This window comes from Physcomitrium patens, chromosome 6 (assembly GCF_059467195.1).
Source record: "Physcomitrium patens ecotype Gransden chromosome 6, ASM5946719v1, whole genome shotgun sequence".
Lineage (NCBI taxonomy): Eukaryota > Viridiplantae > Streptophyta > Bryopsida > Funariales > Funariaceae > Physcomitrium > Physcomitrium patens.
In genome coordinates, this window is record NC_143415.1 from 4,441,473 (window position 1) to 4,466,283 (window position 24,811).

The 24,811-nt window shown below is 37.4% G+C and overlaps 2 protein-coding genes and 1 long non-coding RNA gene across 10 annotated transcripts; 2 read left to right on the forward strand and 1 right to left on the reverse strand.

The window, feature by feature from the left end:
• Window positions 1-4,788: 4,788 nt before the first annotated feature.
• On the forward strand, window positions 4,789-8,313 carry LOC112283144 (palmitoyl-acyl carrier protein thioesterase, chloroplastic). Its single transcript, XM_024521503.3, has 7 exons — window positions 4,789-5,126; window positions 5,264-5,705; window positions 5,930-6,063; window positions 6,196-6,309; window positions 6,533-6,701; window positions 6,930-6,998; window positions 7,113-8,313. The coding sequence occupies exons 1-7, from the start codon at window positions 5,008-5,010 to the stop codon at window positions 7,458-7,460; spliced, it is 1,395 nt and encodes a 464-aa protein (XP_024377271.1). The 5' UTR covers window positions 4,789-5,007; the 3' UTR covers window positions 7,461-8,313.
• An 8,907-nt stretch (window positions 8,314-17,220) lies between these two features.
• Window positions 17,221-23,130, forward strand: LOC112284052 (E3 ubiquitin-protein ligase COP1). 7 transcript variants are annotated; one of them, XM_090250996.1, is made up of 15 exons: window positions 17,224-17,753; window positions 17,870-18,506; window positions 18,632-18,701; window positions 19,155-19,232; window positions 19,364-19,519; window positions 19,813-20,199; window positions 20,422-20,591; window positions 20,839-20,904; window positions 21,215-21,293; window positions 21,400-21,555; window positions 21,795-21,893; window positions 22,020-22,124; window positions 22,281-22,460; window positions 22,627-22,737; window positions 22,921-23,130. In XM_090250996.1, the coding sequence occupies exons 2-15, from the start codon at window positions 18,496-18,498 to the stop codon at window positions 23,086-23,088; spliced, it is 1,836 nt and encodes a 611-aa protein (XP_090107122.1). In that variant the 5' UTR covers window positions 17,224-17,753; window positions 17,870-18,495; the 3' UTR covers window positions 23,089-23,130. The 7 variants fall into 7 exon arrangements, with proteins under 7 accessions (XP_073391070.1, XP_073391071.1, XP_090107121.1 ...); XM_090250995.1 differs by having other exon boundaries at window positions 17,222-17,753; window positions 22,627-23,130; XM_024523556.3 differs by having other exon boundaries at window positions 17,870-18,701.
• Window positions 22,130-24,137, reverse strand: LOC149989108 (uncharacterized). Of its 2 annotated transcripts, none has more exons than XR_016503216.1 (3): window positions 23,546-24,137; window positions 22,760-23,135; window positions 22,130-22,561 (listed from the first exon to the last, which is right to left on the reverse strand). It is a non-coding gene; the product is annotated as an uncharacterized LOC149989108 (long non-coding RNA). The 2 variants fall into 2 exon arrangements; XR_016503215.1 differs by having other exon boundaries at window positions 22,259-23,135; window positions 23,546-23,728; window positions 23,917-24,111.
• Between the last annotated feature and the right edge of the window lie 674 nt (window positions 24,138-24,811).

Genomic DNA, 24,811 nt, shown 5'->3' on the forward strand with positions numbered 1-24,811 from the left:
CTGGGCAGTGCCTTCAATGCGAGCTCTGTGAAATTAAACAAACTCTCACATGACCCCTGTCTAGTTCCGTCGTTATCTCTGCTATACAAGGTGTTCCAGTCAGACGCCATTTGCCAGGCTTGTCTTGTGCATCAGCAGCCTTCATAATACGAACACTCCAGTTACTGCGTATACGCCAGGGAGCGGGTCATAATGCTCCCTCAAACATTTTCACTGGCGGTACATCTTGAAAACTGGGCTGGGCCAGAAAAAGCCACTGGAATTAAAGAAAACGCGCTTTTGAATGACTTAAAAGCTCACACGAACTTGCCCCGGACAAGGAAAAAAAGGCTCACTCAACAAGCCTGCAGCGTCGCAATTCGAGGTCGTCACATAGGCCATCACACTTTCCTTACCTTCCCTCCTGGTTCTCAGTGCGCATTACAGTGACCGTTCCGCTGCGCTGAATCATTGAACCCATTACAGCTTCGCATCCTCATTCCGTGAGTAACAGCCAGCCCTGGCTGAGGCTGTAGGTGTGCACACACACTCAGAGAGTTTTGCCTCCTGTTCCCGCTGACAGCGAATCCGACAACTCACCTGATTTTTTTCCCTCATCCCCCGCGGGCCTTTCAAACCTCTGCACATCACGCTGCCGCTTCTAGAAGCTCATTTATTATGCATCCACCGCACATTTGTGGGTGGCACCAACTCTTCCCGTATGAAGCCGGTTTAAGCTCACCAACGTCGGAGGAAAGCCGACATGGACCTCCCTTCTATGCAGGGGGGATGAAAGCACACACTCCCATGCCTGCGAAGAATCCCACCGCAGACAGCGCTGGACAACGCTGTACAACCAGGCACGCTGTGCAGTAGCAGCTTTGACTGGAGGTCTGCAGTGCATGCATTAGCGGCGAAGTTGCTGCTTCTGCTGCAACAACAATAACAACTACAACCAAGGTAATGAATTCTCATCATGGGCGACGGATCCCCGGCTTCAACCGATGATTGGAGCTCGGAAACTGCAGTATTTCGTGCGAGCTGGCCACCGCTACGAAGGGAGTGAGCATATCCATTCTCATACACTTGGTGTGTGTGTGTGTGGATATTTTTGCTCGTGGAAATGTGGCCTGGTTTTGCATCAACGTGGGATGTGAAAGGGAAGCCTATAATGCATATTATGTGGGTGTTTTGGGAATGTTCTCAAGTGAAAAGATCATGGCAACCTCACTCTTGTACAAGATGTTACGTAGCTCTGAGGGTGTGGGGACCATACAGAACATTTTCTTTGCAACAAACAATTTTTGCAGTAAACCTTTCGTGAGATTTGAAAGACTTGGATTTTATATGGACCTTGTTGAGAGGTGTATGCACACGAATCATTTGGATTGAAAGGAATGTCATGGTTTTCAAAAGAAAAACTTCAAATGACCAGCACATGTAGAAACAAAATTGTCAATTGAAGAAATAGTACAAGAATATGTTTTTTTAAACAATTCACTAGAATAATTACAAATGTAAATGTAATTTTGTGTTTGTTATTGTGTAATTATTTTTTAAAATATGAACTAAATTATGGATTCAAAATTTTTGATACATCAACTGGGTTGTTTTATATAAAAATACAACCAATTGGTTTTCTATTTTATAAACCTATAATGTTTTTATTGTTGTTGTGTCCACAAAAGTGTGGAAAACCTTTTTTCAAGTAGCACTTTGAAGTATTATAAAATGATAAATAAATTGAAAAAATAAATAAATAACCGTTCAATATGTAGTGAACACAATTTTTTACATATTTAGATTCTTAATTTTAAACAATTTTCATATATCATTCTTTTTCAAAAGAGTATACATTTGACAAGGCTAACCTTGGTGTCATTGATTTTATCATCTCAAATTTTTGAGAATGAGGTGTTTTAAAAATTCAAGTAAAGAAGAGCTTGAAGAAACATTTATTACAAATACTTTGTAAAATTTAGATTAGTAAGGTTCTGTTTTGACAAACAAAAGATATAAAAAAATGAATCTCTTCAAATGACTAGTAAGACTGAATGGTTTACATTAACTAAGAAAAATATTTAAAATGATCATTCATACTATTTTACATGGTGTATATTTAAAAAATGAAATAAAACAATTTTTCATGTAAATATTATCCACAAAATGGTTGTAATTCAAACTATCTTCTATCAAACAGAATAATGGGTTGTTTACCAAGCTTAGGATATGATTTGTCAGGTTCTACTTTTGTACTTATCTCCATAAATGTACAAGAAACTCTTCATGCCAAAAAGATCTCTTTGATTTTCTTTAAATATATATTTTTCCTTTTCCTGTTCCAAAATCACAATAAAAAATACCGATTTTAATAGTTGTCAAAGGTCATAGTGACTACAAAAATCCAAAATCTGTAAGTAATAAATATGTCAAAATATGGAATACCTTTATCACTAATAGATATAATTTTGAAAATATTTTTATGTGTTCCTCTACATTAACACAACAAACAAATGGCAATGAATTTTTTATTTGTATAAAGTAATGACATGTTCAAAGGGAATTATGGCCTTTAAAAGCTGTAAAATACTTGATAACTGTGTAAATAAATTTTGATTTTTATTGTTTGTATAAAACCTTGCCGTGTATTAAAAATAAGAACTTTGCTGCAATGATTTGGAAGAACCATATCTACTTCATGATTTTGGAATTGTAAAAAAGAAAAAAATTTAGGATTACAGAGGCACTATTAGCAAATTTTACAACATCTAAAAACATAAATTGTAATTGATATATTTATAAATTTATATATATATATATATATATATATATATATAAACTGGCGGAAACTTGTGGCTTTGGGTTTAAAAAAGCCATAACATTTTAATTTGCGAAGTCAAAAATCATCAACTTCTAAAAAATATTCAAAGAAAAGAAAAAAGAAAAAAGAAAAACATCAAAATATGAATGGAACCAATTACGTTTTTTTTAACTAATTTAATAAAATTTTAGAATGAATTACATTTATTATGGTATTTTGGCTTTACTATTTTTGGATAAAGAATCTTGATTGTATTTGAATAAGTGCATTGTGAAATGGCAACATAAAGTTTCACATTATGAAAGGACAACATTTGTTTTTACATTGTGAAAGGGCAGCATATATTTTTACATTGTAAAAGGACAACATATGTTTTTGACCAATAAGAAGACTACTTTGTCTCAACCAATTAGCTAATGAGAATGCTTCTTTATCTCTTTGTTTTATAACTAAGCTCTATACGCTCCCAATTGATGTATTCAAACCCAGATAGCACCTCAATAAATAATCCTTTCAAATCTGCAATTCCGCTAAATCAACCATCTGTGGATTAAACAATACCAAAATCTCGCACTGCATCAAGGGATTTTATGATCGTCTTGAATGAAACCCAATGAAGTGGTGGGAATTTAATGTGAGGGAAGAAGTCTCCACACGATTCCTCGGGTAGAAACGTGGGAGTCAGACCCTGAGTTTCATCCATATACATTCATTTCCGAGCAACCGCGGTGTGCGAGGAGCGTCGCGTCACGTCGCGGCGGCGACGCGAGCACAGGCATTCGCGACGCGCGCGCGCGGAGGGGTTTGGCTCTCACGCGGGTCGCGTCGCGTCGCGTTTCACCAGTGTCATGGAATCCTGGCCTCCGGTACTGCAATCGGGAAGGGAATGATGGAGGGGGGGGGGTCACGTCACCAACCCACCACCGCCCGGGCCTTTCCCCCACTCGTCTCCTTCACCAAGGCGTTGCATTCTGTTGCCCTCCGGAGAATTATGGTTCCATTGATGGACCATCCCCTCGTCGCTGCTCCACCGGGGATATTTACTGCGAGTGGGTGGCTGGATTCATCCTCTGACTGGATTTTCATCGCACGTGACGTCACCGGTGGCCCGATTATCCAGCTTTTTCGATTCTCCATATATTCAAGGTGTATTACACTGTGGATTACATATCCATGATTCGGAGCGTGGAAATAAGGAAGGAGGAAGCATGCGGTTGTGCAGCGCACAATATTCTGTCTGAGAATTGATGTCACTTCTGTCGCTGTTGGAGAAGTTGGGAGAGGGTGGAGTAGTACTGGGGAGCAGGAGTACTAGCGGGGAAAGGGAGGTCGATGTTGCTACGAGAATAAGGAGGGCGGAGGAGTTGCATGGAGGGGATGTACAGTGAGAGGTTTTGGAAGATTGTGAGTGATCGAGTGGCCGGGGACGAACGGAAAGGGCTGGGTGGGAGGGGTTTATGAGGTGGGGGCGGGGGTCGTAGAAGCGATTGGCTAGGCTCTTGGTGTCTGTTGTTGGAGAATTAAAAACCGGGGTACACGCGAGCACCTGCCACTCTGGGGAGCCATTAATACAGTCCCCGCAGTTTTGGCGATCCTGCTCATGAACCTCACAATCACTGGCGTTCATCTGCAGGCTTTTTGCGGTTGCCTCAGCCCATCGTGACATGCACAAGTTCAACTGTCTCCCAGCTCCCTGTGGTTGCTTAATGCAAGGCTGAGTTCACGTCTTGCGACACTTCCTGCCCTGCCACCTCTTTCGGTTGGCGAGGAAGCCGAGACGAGCGTGACAGTCAGCGGGGAGAGGCTTTTCACTGTATCGCTGAGGCGGTTGTAGTATTGTCTGCGCATCATTTTGAGGGCGGGGGCGATATATCTAGGCCTTTTTCAAGTCTCGGCTTACTGCTGCATTGAAGAAGGGCGTGAGAAGATTAAGAGTGAGTGGGTGATCGGAAGTTTTCTCTGAGCTAGCGAGTTTGCCAGTTTGAAGTAGAACCCGAAAACATACGAGCGTTTAATTTGGCGCATTCGCCATAAATAGTATGCATTGGCGCTCGGGAAGTGTCCCCGCGGCATTTTTCGCGCACTGCAGGTTGTGTACTTTAGTGAGTCGGCGGAGCGTACGCTGAAGCGTTTGCAGATCTGCGAGGTATCGATTCGAAACATCAGGGAAGTTTGTATATATTTTCATTGCGAGGCGGTTCGTCGGCATGGAAGCAGCCACGGCCGTAAGGGTTGGTTCCGCCGCAGCTGCGTCTACTTCACACCCCTGCGTCTCCAAATGGTCGGGTCTCCATCGAGTTTGCACCGCTCGGCGGACTTGCCGAAGGTATTTTCGCGGGTCGATTTTGAAAGAAACGCTGTGCTGATAGTGCAGCTTTGTTGTTAAACTCTATTCGTCATTCTCACGGTCCTCTGTTATTGGGTTCGCGTTCAAATGACATTTCTTGCGTCCTCCTCTTGTAGGGATGGATTGAGTTGGCGAAGGGACTCCAACTCCCTTAGGATTTTCGCAAATGCAGTGGCGCGGGAGTTCACAAAAGTAAACGAGACTCGGTTGAATGGCGCGGCGAAAGTTGAAGGCAAGAAAATACCAGGAGGAACGCTTGAGGAGTTCGCCAATGGCCTCAATGTGGGTAGTCGCATGACTCACCCTGTTCACCACGAGAAGAATACTGCTACGTTGAGTACGTGGATTGCTGCCCTTGCAACTGCTGTCCTTGCAGTTGAGAAACAGAGAAGGATTTCAGATGCTGCCATGGCTCACAAGCTTGTGGCGCTGGATACCTTGCGTCGAGGAAAACTGGTAGAGAACGACCTCGTGTACCGGCAGACGTTTGTGATACGATCTTACGAGGCTGGGTTTGACAAGATTGCTTCAATCGAAACAATCGCTAATCTGTTTCAGGTATCTAATTCTCTGCCCTGCTTCACACGCCAAGGAGACCTCGACTTTGGAAATCCTCAGGACCAATGATTCGAATTTCTTTTGAAATTTCGAGGCAGACGCAGAGACCGAATGAAGCTGTAAATTTTCTGAAAGTTCTGGATTGATTTTGTCCTCCTTCCTGCCAACGTTCACATGCTGTTTTGTTCTCTGATTTTATTATAACATTCTGCCTTGTGCGTCAGGAAACGGCCTTGAACCACGTGGGTTTGTCGAAGTTTGTCGGAGATGGCATGGGCACTACGCACGCCATGATGCGCCATCGCTTGATCTGGGTCGTAACACGCATGCACGTTGAAGTTGACCGCTACCCTGTCTGGTAATCGACTGAATCATGGACCATGGACCCCTCCCTTGTCGACCAAAGGCATTGCATTTTAATGCATTAATTTGTTTATCGCCCGTCTTTTTTCGTAGTTGTGTTAACTTCTCTCTCGAGTTGTTTTTGCAGGGGGGATGTTGTGGAAATAGACTCATGGGTAGCAGCAGAGGGCAAAAATGGCATGAGACGCGATTTCATTGTCCGGGATTACACTTCTGGCGAGGTCATTGCAAGGGCTACCAGGTGTGTGTGTGTGTATGTGTGAATGTGATTGTTGGCTTATTTTACCAAACTCCTCAAGCACAGAATCGTAATCTACTGAATTAGTGCCCTTGGTGGTTTAATAATTTTGCAATGAAGTAAATCAGTTTTTTCTCCTCGTAAAGGAGAACGCAGTAGAGTCGAGTCTTACAGGTGCCAGTAATCGTTTCAAGTTTGTCATGATAAGCTGTGGCTGTCAATGCAGCACATGGGTGATGATGAATCAAGACACCAGGCGGCTGTCCAAGATGCCTCAAGAAGTGCTAGCAGAAATTTCTCCATACTTTTTGGACAAGCAATGTATAAAGAATAACAACTGCAATAAGATAAAAAAACTGAATGACGACGCGCCTTACATAAGATCCGACCTTGTGGTACATACACATCCCAAAGTTCTTTTCAATGCATCCTGCCGTCTGCTCTCCTTGACAAATAGAGAACATTCTCCAGTGTGAACGCTTACATTTTCCTTGCGTTTGATGTGCTTTGATCACCCGTGCCGAGCCATGGTGTGTGGAGCCGATGTATTAAAGATGTTTCAAAGAATCTAATTCTCGATTCCTGAGTTTCTCACGTATGACGTATTCGGTGAATTGCTGCAGCCTCGTTTGAGGGACATGGATATGAACCAGCACGTGAACAACGTCAAGTACATAAGCTGGGTAATTGAGGTAGGCGAGCTTCACTCATATAGAGTATATTTCTCGATCAAAACTGAATTCGGGAACATGCTATCATTTCTAGTCTTAAAATTGATGCATATTGTTGGCGATGTTATGATGCAGAGCATACCCCAATCACTACTTGTTGCCCATGAGCTTGCGAGCATGATCCTAGAGTACAGGCGTGAGTGTACCCCATCAGATGTGGTCCAATCCTTGTCATGCCCTGATACTCACCTCTCTTCTGGTTCCTTTAAGAACGAAAGCCCGTTAGCACACGGTGGTTTGGACGGCTCTCCAGACGCCGTTTCGTGCTCCTCCGGCGCTCTGAAAAATGCCACAATTAGTTCCAGCACAACGGGTCCTGTCGAATATACACACTTGCTGAGAATGCAATCATCTGGAGCCGATATTGTTCATGGGAAGACGAAGTGGAGAGTGAAAGACAGATATGTTGCAGCTGCTCACTAATTGAGAGCATTGACTGCTCATCATTTGGCTGAAGACAATCACATGAAGAGCTTCGTCTCTCTGCTGGTTTAAGCAGCTTCGGCTTGGAACGGGTGTCACTAAGTGTTCGTCACGTTACTTGACTATTTTTACGATACGGCCCCGCAAGTTACTCTTTCATAGCTCAGATGGAGCGTTGCTTCTTCTCCAAAGATGTGATCAATGTTAGTCTCTTTGTTGGATAGACTATGGCTTAAACTTTTCAGGCTAGGTAATATTCTTGGATTTGAGTCAATCCTCCTGGGCATTCGATGTAGACGTCGATTTTGGGGAAAATTGGCAGCAATCTTTGATTGCATTCGAAACATTTTTTTTATAACATTGGAAGTTCATGCCCCACCTTCTAATGTAGGTGGGGCATGAACTACCACAGCAATTTGGGATTTTTCGAGGAAGCCGACGTGCATTGATGCAGCTTCCAGTCTTTAGATGAAGACTGAACAATCGTCAGTGTTGCTGACGACTGAGAATAAATCTGCATCACACTGTTGTCCTTTGAAGTTATTATGTAGAACGTCATGATGAATTAGGTCAAGAAATAGGTCCATTGACTCTCCTCTTCTGGGCAGAGTAGAGAACAAGCACGATTTAGAGCTTGACCTCAACGTTTCTTGTTTTGATACCAGCTCTGTTAAAGACCTGCAAAACACGTGTGAGCCTTCATGCAACCGAAGAAGGTGGATACGCAATTAGCCAGTAGAGTAGCTGTGTGTTCTTTGAAAAATTCCATATCAACCAAGAAACGTCTCCATTTCTAGCTCAAATGTAAACAATTTCGCGCTTCGCAAATTTAATCAGATCCTCTGTCCTGAAATTTTGTCCGTGAGAATGCATGCCATGTCACGCCACCGAATCTGAGCTCGTTGGATGTCTTGTTAATCATACCAGACAGACTCGGGAGGAACTGCACCTTACTCTTCAATGTAGGAGATCATTACCAGTCCTGTGTCGAGTAACTTTTTTGGACCCTATTTGAATCTTGTCTCCACCTTGTATTGTATCTCTTGCACAGTTCAAGACATCATTCTAGTTTGTCCGCAATTCAGCAACAACCCTTTTGGCAATTGTTGAGGTGTCAGAAAACTAGCATCACAAGCGCAGCACGCTTTCATGTAAGTTCTTAAGAACATCAATTCCTGCACTGACATGGAGTTGTGGTCCACATGTTCCTCGTGGAACCTATCATGTTTCAAAACGCCATCTTCCATGTTTGGTGATACGGTGGTTGCTGAATTGGCAGCAACCATAGATTGCCCAGTCTAAAAGGACGGATAACTTCTGCGAGGAAAATTTCTTTATTTAATGCTTCCAACCGGAAAAAAACTTACACTGATGTTTCCCTGATGCTTATTAGTTTTTAGAATCATTTTGTCTAGTTTCTTTTGTTGTTATATACTTGTCTGTATTTACAAGAATATTTAATAGCTTGCAAGGCCACACGCTCCGAAACATGGGATCAATTGCGGTGATTTGCAGATGGACATCACTGCATGCATCGGAAATTATGCAAGTGTAGACTGGTTCCAACTTCTGCCAAGTTTTGTGCAGATTTGTGAACTCAAGCTGAGCTTGTTCAATGCATTTGGCTGTTGTGATGTAAACCTTCCTGTTAAATCTGAACTTTAAAATCTTAAAATCTAGGGTAAAGTCCATGATTACTTTCGAACAATCTATTTTGTAATTTTCATTGTTATAACTTTGATGTATTTTTAGTATACATACATACATACATACATACATACATACACAAATGTGTGACTATGTAATTATTTTGAAAAAGTTAAAACAATCATTATGTGAATTCAATGCAAAACTTGAAGATACGGATGCTATTGTTGAGCCTTGGCTGAATTGGGATATTGTTGATGTGGAAAAAACAAGTTTTATTTATTCATTTTATTTTTCCAGAAAAAGTAAAATTCTGCACAAAAGCAATGCAAATTATTTTTATTATTTTTTGTGTGAGCTTGATATTTTATTAGATAAAATTTGGTACACATAACAAAACTTAATATGTTCACTGGTTAATTTTTGTATTTGTTGTAAACAATTCCAAAATTATCTTTATTTATTCTAATTTCTGAATTTTCTACCTATCATACTTTGATAAGTTTTAATTTATTTAGTTTATTTTCATAAAATCATGGATCTGTTGTCCCTGTACTTTTTGTTATATTAACTTCATTGACTCATAAAAAAAACACCTAAGTTACATCTAGAAGAGGAAAATAGATAAAAGTTAAAAAGAAAAGAAATAAATAATTCTTAATAAAATTCAAATAAAAATTTTAAATCAAGAAAGTGAAATGAAGGATACAGACTTATTTTGGTTAAATTGAAATTAAAATAATTGTTCTTTAACGGCATAATTTTAATTTTGATTTATTTATTTTAGATGTAACTAAGATTCATTGATATTATATAATAGAAATCAATTTTTTATTATATAGTATTTATGCTTTAATAAAAAATTTATTTTATATTTGATTCTTGAATTTTTAAACCATTACAAATAAAAATAGAAAACAAACAAAAAAAAAAATTATTAATCCACTATATGATCATTTTTATTTTTTTTCCTAACATGTTTTTAAATATATAAATTCTATTATATTGTCTAAAAAATATATAACATTGATAAAACTAATTATATATTTTTTTCTATGTATATTACTATATTAATTGTATTTATTCAAGAAAATTGATAATATTAATTAGTAGGTGTAATTCTATTCTATACTTCTTTAGCAATAACTATTATATTTTTAAATTTATTTTTTTATAAAACGTATTCTATAAATATTAATTTAAATTTATATATTTATATACTTAATCTATTTTTAAAAAATAACTTATTGCTAAAAATAATTATACTATTTCTATTATCTTTAGATAATCATTATTCTATTTAGTGACAATATTGTCTTAATCTCAACTTTGATGTGCTTATGTATATTTCTAAAACTTATGTATTATAAATTTTAGAATATTACTTATGCAAATCTTGCAATGTAATGATGGATTTAAGTTAATATCTAATTTCAATTAATTTAGATCTATATTACAATATCATTCTAATTATATAAGCATATATTCTTTTTTTTCTAATCTTTAGTTTTTACCATACATATTTCTCTTTGAAGTTATTTTATACTCAAATTTATCTTTCCATTTAAAAAGTGTTAATTTCTATGGTAGATAAGAGCTATTAAAAAATATTGTTTCTTAGAGAAATTTCTATCATAAGACCATGTCTTAAGTTCCATCTATGTATTAGGTTTGAAATATAACTTTGCAATTGTACCATGTAACTTTTTAACAAATATCTTATATTTTTTATTTTTAGTCTTTTAGAAAAAGTATTACTTTTGCAACTTTTCTAATCTGTAAAGATTAGAATACTTATTAATTTCTAAAGTACAAGTTTAGATGTTCTAAGATGTCATAAGAATTCTTTAATCATGCATAATATTGTAGACTTCTAAACTTTAAACTGTTTAATATCTTATAATAAAACATAGGAAATTTGAAAAATAAGTAAGACAATATTTTTGTCTAAGATTGCTCTAACTTAGTCTAAATCCAAGTCTTTAGATTTGATTTGTGATTTAAAAATAAAAATAAAAATAAAATTTAGAAACAACACATCTTTTGTATTCGATTTAAATATTAAATCTATACTAAATGAGATTTTTGATATTTAAATTATTGAGGTGTAATATCATAATAATCCATTATAATGACAGATTTTTCAAAACCTCTTTAAGGACTATTAATCTTAAATCTTCTTTTCAATTTTGTTTGCAATATAGTCTCTAAGCCACTTTAGTACAAGTTGTTTAGCAGATGCTCTTTTGTTTATATTTTAATGTTTAAATCAGTCATAGATATTAAATCTATATAGACGTAAAAAAATATGTTGAGAATAATAAATAAAAAAAAATCTTACAATAATTATCTTCTTATCTATGTTAAGTTTGAATAAACACATATTATAAAATATCTTCTTTAAATGATTTATAAAGAATGGGTGTTGCAATTGCTACCTGATTTTTGCAAGATTTTTGCAAGTGTCACCACAATTTTCCATCTACCACAAGTCACCATGGTTTTTGCTGGTGCCACCACAAGCTACCCTAAACTTGATATGAACACCATTCTATATTTTTCTCAACCACCAGAGTTGTTGCCAAAGCTGTCTTATTTCCTCTTAATTACTTCATGACTAAATTCTCACTCCCACTTCTTCCACCAAGCAATGAACACATCCTCTGCACCACCCTCCCACCTCATCTGCACACCACCTGCTCTCCCTCCTCATCTTCCTCAATCAGCATGATTATTAAAAGCCGGGATTAATGAGATCGGGAACTGCATCGATGGTCCTTCCGACGAACCCAGCGAGTGAGCCACTTAGAGAGCCAGCGATTGCAATATATGAGAATTGAATATCCAATCCATGAAAACAAGTTGCCAAAAGCATAGACAGACAGACAGACAGACAGCGAGCAGGTGTGGCGGTAGGATTTCGCCACTACGTATGCTGCATGTGTGATGCAAGCAGGGACGATGTATTATTCAACCAGTTTTCTACTGAAGGGGGTTCCTGCAGTGGTTCCTCGAAGGCGAGACATGATCTTCGCAGCCCCCTTGTGCATACCCACCTGAGCACCCTCACCGCAGCACCCGACTCATCGGTCAAAGCTTGGGGAAAGTGAGCCTACCACTACACGTCTGGGGACGACGACCTTATCAGATGATTGAGACAAATCGCCGCTGCAACGTGGTCGCCTGGTTGCGCTTCCAGTCCCCATCGCAGTGGTTTGTTGTGACTGGCGCAAGGAGGTGATGCTAATCCCCGCGGTTAGATAGTCGACGCGCATTGACTACACGACATGGTGATCGGTATTAACGCAGCGTGGTCTGCTGGTCGTCGTCGCTCAAGTTAGATGGTTTGAGACGAGGAGGAGAAGCCTCTGAGTTGCTGCGACGAGGGGCGAGTGGGAGTGTTACGGGGAGAATTGCAGGGATTGCATGAGGAGTGAGGAACGTGATGAGGTGATGAGAAGGGAGGGTGGTGCCGAGTACGTTTTCATGGAGTAAATAAGAGCAATAAGAGTATTTAAGACAGGATAAATTGAGAGCAAATAAGTCAGCTTTGGCAACAATGCTGGTGGTTGAGAAAAGTGTTGGGTGGTGTGCAACTCAAGTTTAGGGCACTTGTGGTAGCATAAGCAAAAACAATGGCGGTATTTGGTGGATGGCAAGTTGGGGTGAAATTAGCAAAAGTTGATGTGGCAATAGTAACATTTTCAATAATTGATGATACACAACAATAATATAAAAAAAATTCATAAGGAGTTTAATTGTTTTACTTTCACTAGGTCGTATCTTTTTTTTTTTTTTTTTTTTTTTTTTTTTTTCTAATGTAATCTCACTTTCCTTCTAATTTTCTTTTTTTTATAAATTAATTATTAATCTATATGCAAGATTAAATTAATATATAATTTTTATTGTATTATGTAAATTCCATTTATCTCTTCTAAATAAAAATAATGATTTGTATGTTAGTTTAGTGTTTATTGAATATTATTCTTAAAAAATTAAATTTGATATATTTAATTTAGGATATTCTTGATGCCACAACAAGTTTTGCTTCTACTACTACTAAAACTTATTATTCCTTTGACATATTATTGTTATTTTTATTATTATATTTTTAATAAAATATTATATTATTATTTCTAATATATATATATATAATTAATTTATAAAAATTAATTTTAGTTATAATTTTTATTTTTATTTTTAAAATAAGAAAAAGATGTGGTGAAACTACCAAAAATTGTAGTAGTATTAGCAACACCCTTACTTTATTTCATTTTATTTTATTTTTTAATTTACTAAAATTTTAAAAATCACTATAAATTATAAATATATAACTAGATGGCAATTTTCTCATATCTCTATTGATTTGGAGAGACTTAGTTATAATGTCTTTAATACTTATGGTTGTTGTAGTCTTTTTAAATAGAATGCCAACTATGCTAAATTATGGATAGAAATTATTTTTTTCATAAATAATGACATGAAGAAAAATTGGGTCTCTAGAAAAAAATGAATCTAGCTAAAAAATAAAAGTGTATTTTATATATAAGCATTTTTTTTTGATAATAATACAAAATATTTTATAAATATTATGCATTTTTTCTATATTAAATTAATTCTTTCTGATAGTTTTCCAAAAACATTTAAAACTTTTCTCCACTTATTTTATTTAGAACGATTTACATGTTATTAATCATATCTTTTATTTTTTTAATATTTAAATATGTAATTTTTTATTTATATTATGTACTTTTTGTTTTAAGATTATTAAACCTGAATTTATCTTGTTTTTAAATTTAAAATAATCTACCTTCATATTGATTTGTAATTTTAATGGCTTCTATAAATCATCTTGGAGATCTACAAAATTTAAAATTAAATATTTAAAATATTTCCTCTATTTCATTTAGATTTTAGTTTTATTTTTTATTTTTTTGGAGGTCTTAATTATGTATGATAGAATATCTTTGTATAGCACTACTAAAGAATTGTTTTGATTATTTTTTTAAGTACAGCTAGTATCTAATTATATACCACAATCTTTTGCTCTCTTCGTATTTTTATTAAATTTTAGTATTTTTAATATATATGAATATATATAATTATTTATTTAATTTGAATGAATATTTTCTTTATATTTTATATTATATTAAAATTTAAATTATATTTATTTTGAAATTTCTCTATTTATTATTTTTTCTTTATTTTTTATTTTTTGTCTAAAATTTAATTTAGTAATATTACAGAACTTATTCTATGCAAAATTATTTATAGGACTAAATAATCAATTGAGTTTGTTCTATTATATATATATAGATTAAGGAATTATGATTTTTATGCATAATTTATATGGTAGTATTCTTGAAAGAATGTTTAAATCATCTTAATAAAAAAAAGTCGAAGTTACAAAAATATTCCATTAGTAGGTTACAAAAAAATAAATTTAAAAACATCTTATCTAATATTGTTTTGTCTTTTATAAGATAGTGTTTATACTCATCAAAATTTGTCAATTTTGGCAAGAATTTTGGTCTTTTTATTTAAAAGCTATTGTTATTTCTACCTACGGTTTTGCTATTCCTACCCAATTTTGCCAAGTGGTTTGCTTTTTTTTTTTTATTTTTATTTTTATTTTTATTATTGTGCCATCCAATGTGACTTACAAACCCTCTATTGTTAGCTTACCACAATGTCGGCATCACTCATAGGCTTTGTGCAACATTTTTTCTTCTAATGCTTGTTGTCTCCACAACTACCACACTTGTGAGTATTCATAAAAACTAAATATTAAATAGTAGGGAGTAGGTGAGAGAAGGCAAGGTTAGGGCTTGCAAGATCACATGGCATAATTGGATGGAAATAGTAAAAACCATAGGTAGAAACAACAATGGTCTGTATATATTGTCTTGTAAAAACTTCAAGTATTTGTAACTTGTTTAATAATCTTATTATCTAACACAAGATGTTCATAGCTTCTATATATATATATATATATATATATATATATTTCTTATTAATATCTTTTTATAGATTAAAGATTTTTCAACCTTATATTTTATCATATTCTATTTATCTCAAAATATCTATAGAATTATTATTATCAAGACATTAATAAAATTTATCCATTAATGAATTTTTAAAATAAACATTAGATGCATTTGTATTAGCAACTACTAATTTGTCACCAAAAATGCCCTTAATTTTTATCTACAATATTCCACTTGTTATTTAATATTTTAAATTATTATAATATATAGTTTCAGATTTTTTAAAGTTTTTAGATAGAGACTTAATTTGGTGTTGCTTCTAAATTATTTGACAAGCTTTGTTTTTTACCATTATAATATTATCACAATCAATTTGTTGTGTTTAATCATTTAAATGATTTTGATTTTTTGGATCCACTTTGGTTACTGTGTGATTATTATAAAAGTTCTATAGTGAAGTTAGAAAGAACATTATTTAACTTCAAAATTTATATTTAATAATTCTGATATTTAATTTATAAGTTGTAATTAATTAAGTTTTTCTTTTATCCTTTCTTTTCTTGTAATAGAATTAACAACTTTAAATAATGCATTTTATTTTAAAAAAATTAATTCAAACATAAAACCTTGAATTAAGTTATTTAATATTATGTTCATCTTTCTGAACAATACACTCAAGTTATTAGCAATCTATTTTCTTAAAAATCTAAATTCCTCTCATAAGTTTTTAAATATTATCAATATAAGTTTTTCAATCTATTTTTTTTTATTTATAGTTAAAACTATTAGATCAAATAAGTATCATACAAATCCTACAATCAATTTAAAAATATTGAGTAGTTAAAAAGTCTTTATCTATTTATAGATTATTTGATTTAATGCAGTAATAACTTCTACTAAATAATCTATTTTAGATAGTAGAATAGCCAATCTTTCTTTGAAGTTGAATAAACTATTGCCCAACATCAAGTTTAAAGGTTTTTAAAGGTTTTTCATCCACAAATCTAGCAACAATTACGAATTGGCCTAAATACTCCAATTCTTGTTTTAAAATATCTTCATACTCTTCTCTTAAACAATTAATATCATAAACTTTCAAAACTTTCAAAACTCTAATGAATATCCAAAATAAAACACTTCATAAAGATTTTTCTTGTGGGGTCAATATTTTTGGAGTAATCCTCTATATTTTGGTAGTACATTATGGTCTCTTTAACATATAATATTTTGTTAAATCTGCCCTCCATACTTCTACATATAATTCCCAAAAAATCACGTGCATTACTTGATTTAGAATTATTGTTTGCAATTGCCATAATCTTAAGTCGGTAGGAGCTTGCCAAACCCCATACTTACTTTGCCCAACTCCTATAGTCCACCTAATCATCAAAAGAAGGTTTCAAACTAATGTTCATGATTAAATCCTAATTTCCATAAGACCCTAATCTGAGTCAAGGTCAGTCAAATTACAGTGAAGCTACTTGTGAAAACAATCAAGCGCTGAAGATTAGCAGCGATAGAATCAACGATCTAGAAACCAAGCGAGCAAAGATGTCGTGAGGTCTAAGAGAGTAAACCCTAAAAGTGTGGCCTTTCCGCCACTGTCCTCCATCCTCCACGGCGGAACACGCCGTTCGAATTCTCGCCCTCACCAAGCATGGTTTTTAACTTCATGAAAACACAGTTGATGGAGGGGGGCGCAGATTCAACCCTTGCCTGAAACCTAATACTCCTGTTCATGAAGCAGGCCTTTGGTGTCGTAGATGGATATGAGGAGTTTCATAATGGAAGAGGAGGGCTCGGCCGTCTCGTCGAAGACCTGCAGCGGCGTAGCCGTTCACCTAGTATTTCCCACTTCGAGCACGCAAACATGAGGCAAAGCTCACACGCTGGGGGACCCATTTGTGAGATCCCCTCGAATCGTGCCTCCAACAGCACGTACCGCTAGATCAGTACCTCTGAGTTTGTGGCTCACATGAACTTGCTGACGTGGTCCTGACGCGAAAATCGGCTCAAGCACTCCACAACTTGTGGCTCAAGTTCGGCGCTGGGATTCATCCCGAAACGACCATCCTGGTGCCACTTGGACAGCATTGATGATGTGCCAATCAGTGCTTATCAGGTGACCACAGCTGCAACTTGCGATGCGCCGCCTTGTCGCGGTTCTGCTGCTCAACATGGTTCCAGATGAGCCATCTGGGTGCCCATCGATAGCGGAATCGCATCCTATCGGCACGATCGGAGCTTGTGACTACAGTCAAGGCAGGAAGTCGTCACTAGGTGCGCGGGAACATGGATTCGGACCACGACCAGGCCACGCGCATGTGGTTGATATGGCTTGATGACAGTCACCAGTTTGGGTTCCAGGGGGTGGGTTCCTTCCGCTTGCAGATTAGGATTCGGTGGGGTTCAGTTCGGTTTTGGATTGTCGTCGATTGAGGTCGAGCAGTTTTGGGAGCATCTTGTGGGTCTGAGAAGCAAGGGGAATTTGGATGTGTGAGAACGGACAAGAGTAGAATTCGCAAAGGTTTGATTTGGGAATCAGACTGAATCGGAGTTTGGGTGGAGAGCCAATGAGGGGCTGCCGTAGTTTCGTGGTGACCGAGTGTATGGCTGATGCGAAGTAGTCCGCGCTGATTGTTTCGTGCCCAGATGCAAGGTGCGCAGCTGATCGACCTTGTCATGTTGAAACTTTGCAGTAGGAGCTGTGTGGGCCTTGAGCTGAGTTCACGCATTTAATGTGCTTATCAGTGGGGTTGGGCGACGTTGGAACAGGTTTGAAAATGTGAAGATTCTCTGGTTTGCATTACAATATTGGAAGCCACCGGCTAAAGAAGAACCAGGGTTTGGGTGGTCAAGTCGAGTTTTTCAAGTTTCTTGAGAAGTATACAAGCTTCTGGGACAGGATTTAGGGACATTCAGTAACTGAGACTGAACGCTCCGCATGAGCTCATTGAAGTACGATTGATCAGGTTTCGGTGGAACGGAATGAATGGAGATCCACTCCACACTCCTTTGACCGAATAGGTTTCTGTGGAGGTGTTGCGTGAACGGATCGCAGGTGATGACTTGCATCTGCGGTGCATGGTTGTAGATACTGTAGTTGCCGCACGCCGAGGTCTAGGGAAATAAAACTTGGAACGCAGGGGTTGTCCGAAAGTCGGTCGCAAATCTGCCAGAGTTAAGAAGCTGCTCTCTTTTCCGGGTCTCCAATTGCACAGGGTTTGCGTTTGGATAGGATGTCCTAGGATTTGGCATGCAGCGTAGTTGACGCCGTTGCTGGAAGGAAGAGGCCATGGCGTCATCGGTCGGAATTAGTGTTTCTTCCTCACTTGGAGTTTTGAAGGAGGAGGCTCGGACGGTGCGATGGGCTTCCGAAGATCACATCCGTGAGCCTCTCGATGTTGCAAAGGTATCTGCCGATGTAGATAAAGATTTTCAGTGTCCGATTTGTCTGCAGACAATAGAAGATGCGTTTTTAACCAGCTGTGGTCACTTTTTTTGTTACTCGTGTATCACAACGCATTTGGACATCAGAAGCAACTGCCCTAGCTGCGCTCGGTATCTTACCTCAGAGCAGCTCATCCCTAACTTTCTCTTCTCTAAGGTGAAACTTCTAAACCTTTTATATTTTCACTAGGGATTGCGCGAAGTCAATACATTGCAAGTTCTAACAGCTGAGGGCCTTCTCAATGTTGCTGATGGGTTGTTCATCTCACTTCATGTGACAATTTCGCAATGAGGTTGCCAGTATTTGTGAGCATTATCGCATGAGATCCATATGAACTAGCACTTTCTTGACATTAAATCACAGGAGTCTAGACTTGCTGGTGTGCACTGGATCTCGGGTGAATCATATGAGCCTTGATTTGTAGGAATTTTGTCATGGTTGCTTTCGAGGACATGCTCATGATTTAGGTTGCGAAAGTGTCAGTCGAGCGATTTTTAATTGCAACGTCACTTCCTACATGTCACAGAGAGTGTGTTATTCGTAAAATCATTGGAGATAGATTAAGGATGATGTTGCATTCTTACAGTCCATGTTGCATATTTTCTGCAGCTGATGAAGAAGACGGCAGCCTCGCAGCTCCTCGACAGCACCTCTTCGGCAGAGCAATTGCGCCTTGCACTTCAGCAGGTGATGCGTTAACTTTTGATCTACTTTCAAAATGTCACCGGCGGATTAGTTGTGACGTAGTAAGATGTGATGCTGTGCCTGTGCCCCAGCTGATCTCCTGACGTCTCAAGTTCTGATAATACACTTTGCAGGGAGCGGATTTGCCCATGAAGGACTTAAATTCCTTGCTGCGGCTTATAGGTGAAAGGAAACGTATACATGAACAAGAGGAAGCCGAGTGCAACATGGAGATTCTACTTGATTTTCTGCACCTATCCCATCATCGAAAACAGGAGGAAATGCAAGAGGTGAAAATTTCAGTTCAAGCTAAACAAGCTGGCGTTAAGTTGTGTATAGTAGAACTGGAGCTCCTAGGTAACGAAAATATTGCTAATCATTGTAATAACGTATCCGTCCTTGTAATAAAAGAGCAAGTGAGTGTCCTTGTCTTAATTAAGAGTGGTATGTTGTTGCTCCAAGAATGTATAGATTCATCGAGGTGCGCGTCAAAGCATAACGGAGAATTAAATGCTTTTGAAGAGTTTTCAGAAGAGTTTCGTCCAGTTGGGCTGAAACTAGATGGGTGTTTTTCTTTCAACAGATACAAGGCGATCTTCAGTTTCTCAAAGAAGACATAGCCATGGTGGAGAGTCGGCGGCAAGAGATATTAAGTGCAAAGAAAAAGTTCATTAAACGATCACACTTACTAACGTACTCACCACCGCCTAGCTTAGATACCCACTCCGGATATGAGAAGTTAAGTGATGGGGGTGCATTATCTACTTGGCGAAGTGGATTAGATGGTGCTTCTTCTCCACCTAGTGAAAGTAAATTTACAGCAGGGAATATGACTGGGAGTCTAGCATGTCCTATGGTTACGAAGGATGGGGGTATGAAAGGAAAATTACTCGAGAATCCTTTTACAGAATCGTTTGATGGATCAACGGGTGTTCAGACCTTAAACAAGAAACGCCGGGTGTTGGCACAGGTTTGTATTCCTAATTGAAAGAACATGCTATGCTTTATTCTTTGCCAAACGATTCACTTTTGTGTTGAATGATGACAGTTTGTTGCCCGATGGCTTAGAAGATCCCATTGTGTTACCCCTTGCTCAATTCTCTATTTCCATTTGTCGAGCTACGGTAAGGACATTTAGTGTCCGTTAACAGAAATATGAACATTGACATAATAACATGGCCTGCTTATGCAGTTCGAGGATTTGCAAGAAGCCTATTTGGTGCGCAGGAGGCAAGTTGCTCTTAATCAAAGGTGCAGACAGATGCAGGAGTCAGGCACGAATTCGACACTCAAAGGTGTGAAGAGCTATCAGGATGGGTTAGAAGAATTTGAGTCTGTACTGACGGCATTTTCACGTTACAGGTGTGAGACCTTTTTAAAATTATATTGTCAAAAATAATGCATACCAATTGATTATTTATCTACTCTGCTATAAATTCATTTTCCTCATTATACATCTCACATTATCTTGCATTCATTTTGGGTAACATTTACGAAAGATATCTTTTGCCCTCATTGTCAATGATATCAGAACTATGTAAAACTTAGGATCATAGAGCCTGTTCTTTGCTCCAGTCTAATTTTAACTTTGACTCTTGTTGATGAACAGTCGTCTCCGTGTAGTTGCTGAGCTTCACCGTGGAGATTTATTTCATAATTCAAATATTGTATCTAGGTGAGATATCTTGTAGTCATGCTTCTTTCACCCTGGGTGTCGGACACTTCAGATGTCAACAGTAGCTCTCTAATAGTAGGTGCATGCATTTCGAAGTATTCTCCAGCATACACCTACTATTAACTAACTCTAGTGGAGGTTTTAAGGTTGAGATACTTTAATTCACTTGTCAAAATCAGTATGAGATGAGAATGACATGAATGTTATGGTTTTCTCCTTACGAAGACAAAAATTGCATTATTGATAAAAAGCGGTGAGAGGTTATTTGCGAAAGTGAATTCAAATTGCTTACTTTACTCTTCATCTGCAGTATTGAGTTTGATCGGGATGATGAATTCTTTGCGACAGCGGGTGTATCTCGGCGCATCAAAATATTCGACTTTGCAACGGTATTTTAGAGTGAATTACTTTTACTTTCTTCATGTATATTTGTTTCTGGTCACTAACACTTAGTATAACGATTGAGTTAACACTGGGATGATTTGGATGGAACAGGTTATAAATGAGTTAACAGATGTTCATTGTCCAGTGGTGGAGATACCCACACGATCTAAAATGAGCTGCTTAAGCTGGAACAAGTGCCTGAAACCTCTTATAGCCAGCAGCGATTACGAAGGCATTGTTACAGTATGGGATGTAAATACAAGGCAGGTATGGGAAGAACAGGGTCTTTGATACGAATGTATCTTAGTTTATGTTGCTAGTAATGTGTAATTTTTTGTGTCCTGAACTTGGATTGGAATAGGGTATTGATTGACTGAATATGCGTTGTACATGCAAAACTACTTCGATACAAGATGAGGGGGAGCAATCCTAGAGAAAAATTAGTACGTGAGTAAGGTTTACTTGTGTTACTTATGTTATCTTCCTAAGTAATTTGTTTCGTGCAGAGTGTGATGGAATATGAGGAACATGAAAAGCGTGCTTGGAGCATCGATTTTTCTCGTACAGATCCATCAATGCTGGTTTCTGGAAGTGACGATGGAAAGGTGCAGCCTTAGTTAAGCCCTTAGCTGTGATGAACCATAGAGGTTTAATGCTGTAGTATACTTTATAAACTTTTGGGCTGGTTACCGACTCTGCAATAATGGGATTACTGCGTTGACACATTGCAGATGAAGGTGTGGTGTACAAGGCAAGAGAGTAGCGCACTCAGCTTGGATATGAAGGCCAACATTTGCTGCGTCAAGTATAACCCTGGCTCCAGTAACCACATTGCAGTAAGTGTTGGTTATGATTTGTAATATATATAAACCATTGCTTGTGCTCTCTCGCGCTCTCTCTCTCTCTCTCTCGCTCTCTATCTTCATTATTTATGAGATGTTCGAAGTCTTTATGTGTAGTGATTCTAATTCTGTCAAACTCTTGATTGACAGGTCGGCTCCGCTGACCACCAAATTCATTATTTCGATTTACGGAACGTAAGGAAACCACTTAATGTATTCAAGGGACATCGAAAGGCCGTGTCTTATGTAAAGTTTATATCACCAACTGAGTTAGCTTCGGCATCTACAGACAGTACACTTCGACTTTGGGATGTTCAGAGGGATAGTTCGGTATGTGATACTGGTTTTCTTCATTTAAATCCCTTAGAGCAGTATTTTTGTTTGATTTACTCACAACCATGTGGCTGCACGCCGAATGATGCGAAAAGTTTCTGCAAAGTGAATATTCACTGAGTATTTTCAGTACCTGAAGTCGATGCGGTGTTTTTTGCCGCAGATACGGACTCTTAGAGGACATACAAACGAGAAGAACTTCGTGGGGCTGACCGTCAATAACGAATATATTGCTTGCGGCAGTGAATCAAATGAGGTTGTCGTGTATCATAAGGTAATATGCTGGCTTTACTTACACTTCAGTTGCCTTGATTGTAGCATCTTTGGTCAGAATATCCATCAATTTATCAACCTGCTTTTTTTTGAGCATACATGTACCTCTTTCTGCGCATTGAACCTGCTCTCTTTCATTATTAGGTTTCACGATTCTGAGACCGTTTTTTTTGCATTTTGGCAGGCAATTCCGAGACCAGCTGCATGCCATGGATTTGGATCCCAGAATCCTGAAGGTAGCGATGATGATGGTTCACACTTTATTAGTGCAGTGTGTTGGAAGAGTGAAGGTCCAACAATGTTAGCTGCTAACTCGCAAGGCACTGTTAAAGTTCTCGTGTTGGCTCCTTGAATCCCAGAATTTGTCCTGTGTGACTGGCTATTCGCTCTCTCATTTCACTGTCCAATGCACAAATTTTGCGGATTTTAAGTTTTTGAAAAACATCATTACCCTTGAATGGCATTAGATAGCTCAAACTTTAAACATGTGTTATAAAGGAGTTCAATAGTACTTAGTTTTTTCCATACTGTAATTGTTATATTAGATTTATAATTGGAGCTACTGGTTCCAAAGTATGAAATAGTATCATAATTCTGAATCAATTTATACTTGGAGCCGGAAACTGGAAAACTCCCCTTGCTTAGCATTTTTTTAGAATGTACGCAGAGCTACCTCTGCTCAAACCTCGTAAAGTGGATCACAACTGGGCAAATGATAAGTCGCGTTGCAAAAGGCACTGTTTCCGTTTGTTCGATTACCCGGTGATTTACAACCGATATAATACACTGGCAGCAGGAAAATAGCTTACTACGAGGGGAGGCCTTAGCCTGGAAACGTAAAAGCTTGCTCTAGACGCCGCTCTCAACCCAGCCGAGCATCTGAACCATTTCAGGAGACGCTTGGAAATACGCCGCTCCTTGTGCAGCTCCCCAGGAGTGATACCAGTGGAGATTGGCCGCTGATCACCGGCCATCAATGCTAACTCCAAAGCCTAGAGTTCTCACTCACAGAAAACCTTCAAGGATGGAAGACTTAAGAGAGAGAACCCAGAGAACAAAGCTACAAGCTTCAGATTGCCACATGTTGCAAACTTATTACTGTGCAAGTGGAACCAATCGAGCGACAAAGATGAACAACGTTGCGAGAAGAGAACCACGTAATTGAGACTCATGTACAGACCTTCATTCCAGCTTGCACAGAATACCAGTGAAGACGTTGAATTCGGCACAAGGGGCTATTCTAGGATGGGCTGTCATAGCAACCGAGAATTCACAATAGCACAATTAGTGAATTACTTGAGCTCCTTGGGCTTCACATCCTAGAAGATGCGGCGATTGGGAACCCAACAGTCGTTGCAAAGGTTTGCATCCTATTCAGTTTGTTTACCAATGAAATACTAGCACAGTTTTGTATGGGATTCCACACATGATCCATGCTCAACAGAAGAACTTTCATCACGATTTCTAGAATATTATGCGATGATCTTACGAAATTTAATTAAATGTGTAGATTTATTATTTAATTTATTTTTTTCAAATGTGACATTTTTTTCAAATTTTTATTCTATATATATTTTTATAAAATAAATGAGGGGCACTTTAGAGGACAAGGTGAGGGTTTATTATTTGTAGATGTTTTGAATTCAAGAAGCCTCTTTGAGTTGGTTTTGTACAAAGAAAAATAAGTCCAAAAGCCATTAGAGGAAAAAAGGAGGTAGAATGCACTTTTTTCCAACATGGCATGGACACTGCTATCTGTTGGAAATTTCTATTGAATTCATCTCAAAAAGGTGGTTAAAAAGAAATTGAGAAACCATGTCAAAAAATGCATAAATAACCACTATAAAATTAAAAAATCAAGTTTTATTTTTTATTTTTTATTTTTTTTATACTTCTCATAATTGTTTGAATCAAGAGATAGGTTGACATATTTAAACTTGTAATAAAAAAAAGGATGATTTTGTCTATTTCATAACCTCTTCTCACTTTACATTATATCCAAAAAGAATAAGGTTTCCAAAGGATTGAATATTTTTTCTATTTTTAAAAAATTAAATAGCATAGTCCAACAAAAC

What these genes read in the sequence shown, in the direction of transcription:
- LOC112283144 (XM_024521503.3), top strand. Translation starts at nt 5,008, where the DNA reads ATGGAAGCAGCCACGGCCGTAAGGGTTGGTTCCGCCGCAGCTGCGTCT. An exon ending in GCTCGGCGGACTTGCCGAAG is followed by an intron (nt 5,127 to 5,263) that starts GTATTTTCGCGG and finishes CTCCTCTTGTAG; the next exon opens with GGATGGATTGAGTTGGCGAA. An exon ending in CAATCGCTAATCTGTTTCAG is followed by an intron (nt 5,706 to 5,929) that starts GTATCTAATTCT and finishes CTTGTGCGTCAG; the next exon opens with GAAACGGCCTTGAACCACGT.
- LOC112284052 (XM_073534970.2), top strand. Translation starts at nt 18,390, where the DNA reads ATGGCGTCATCGGTCGGAATTAGTGTTTCTTCCTCACTTGGAGTTTTG. An exon ending in CTAACTTTCTCTTCTCTAAG is followed by an intron (nt 18,702 to 19,154) that starts GTGAAACTTCTA and finishes TATTTTCTGCAG; the next exon opens with CTGATGAAGAAGACGGCAGC. An exon ending in AACGCCGGGTGTTGGCACAG is followed by an intron (nt 20,200 to 20,421) that starts GTTTGTATTCCT and finishes CTGCTTATGCAG; the next exon opens with TTCGAGGATTTGCAAGAAGC.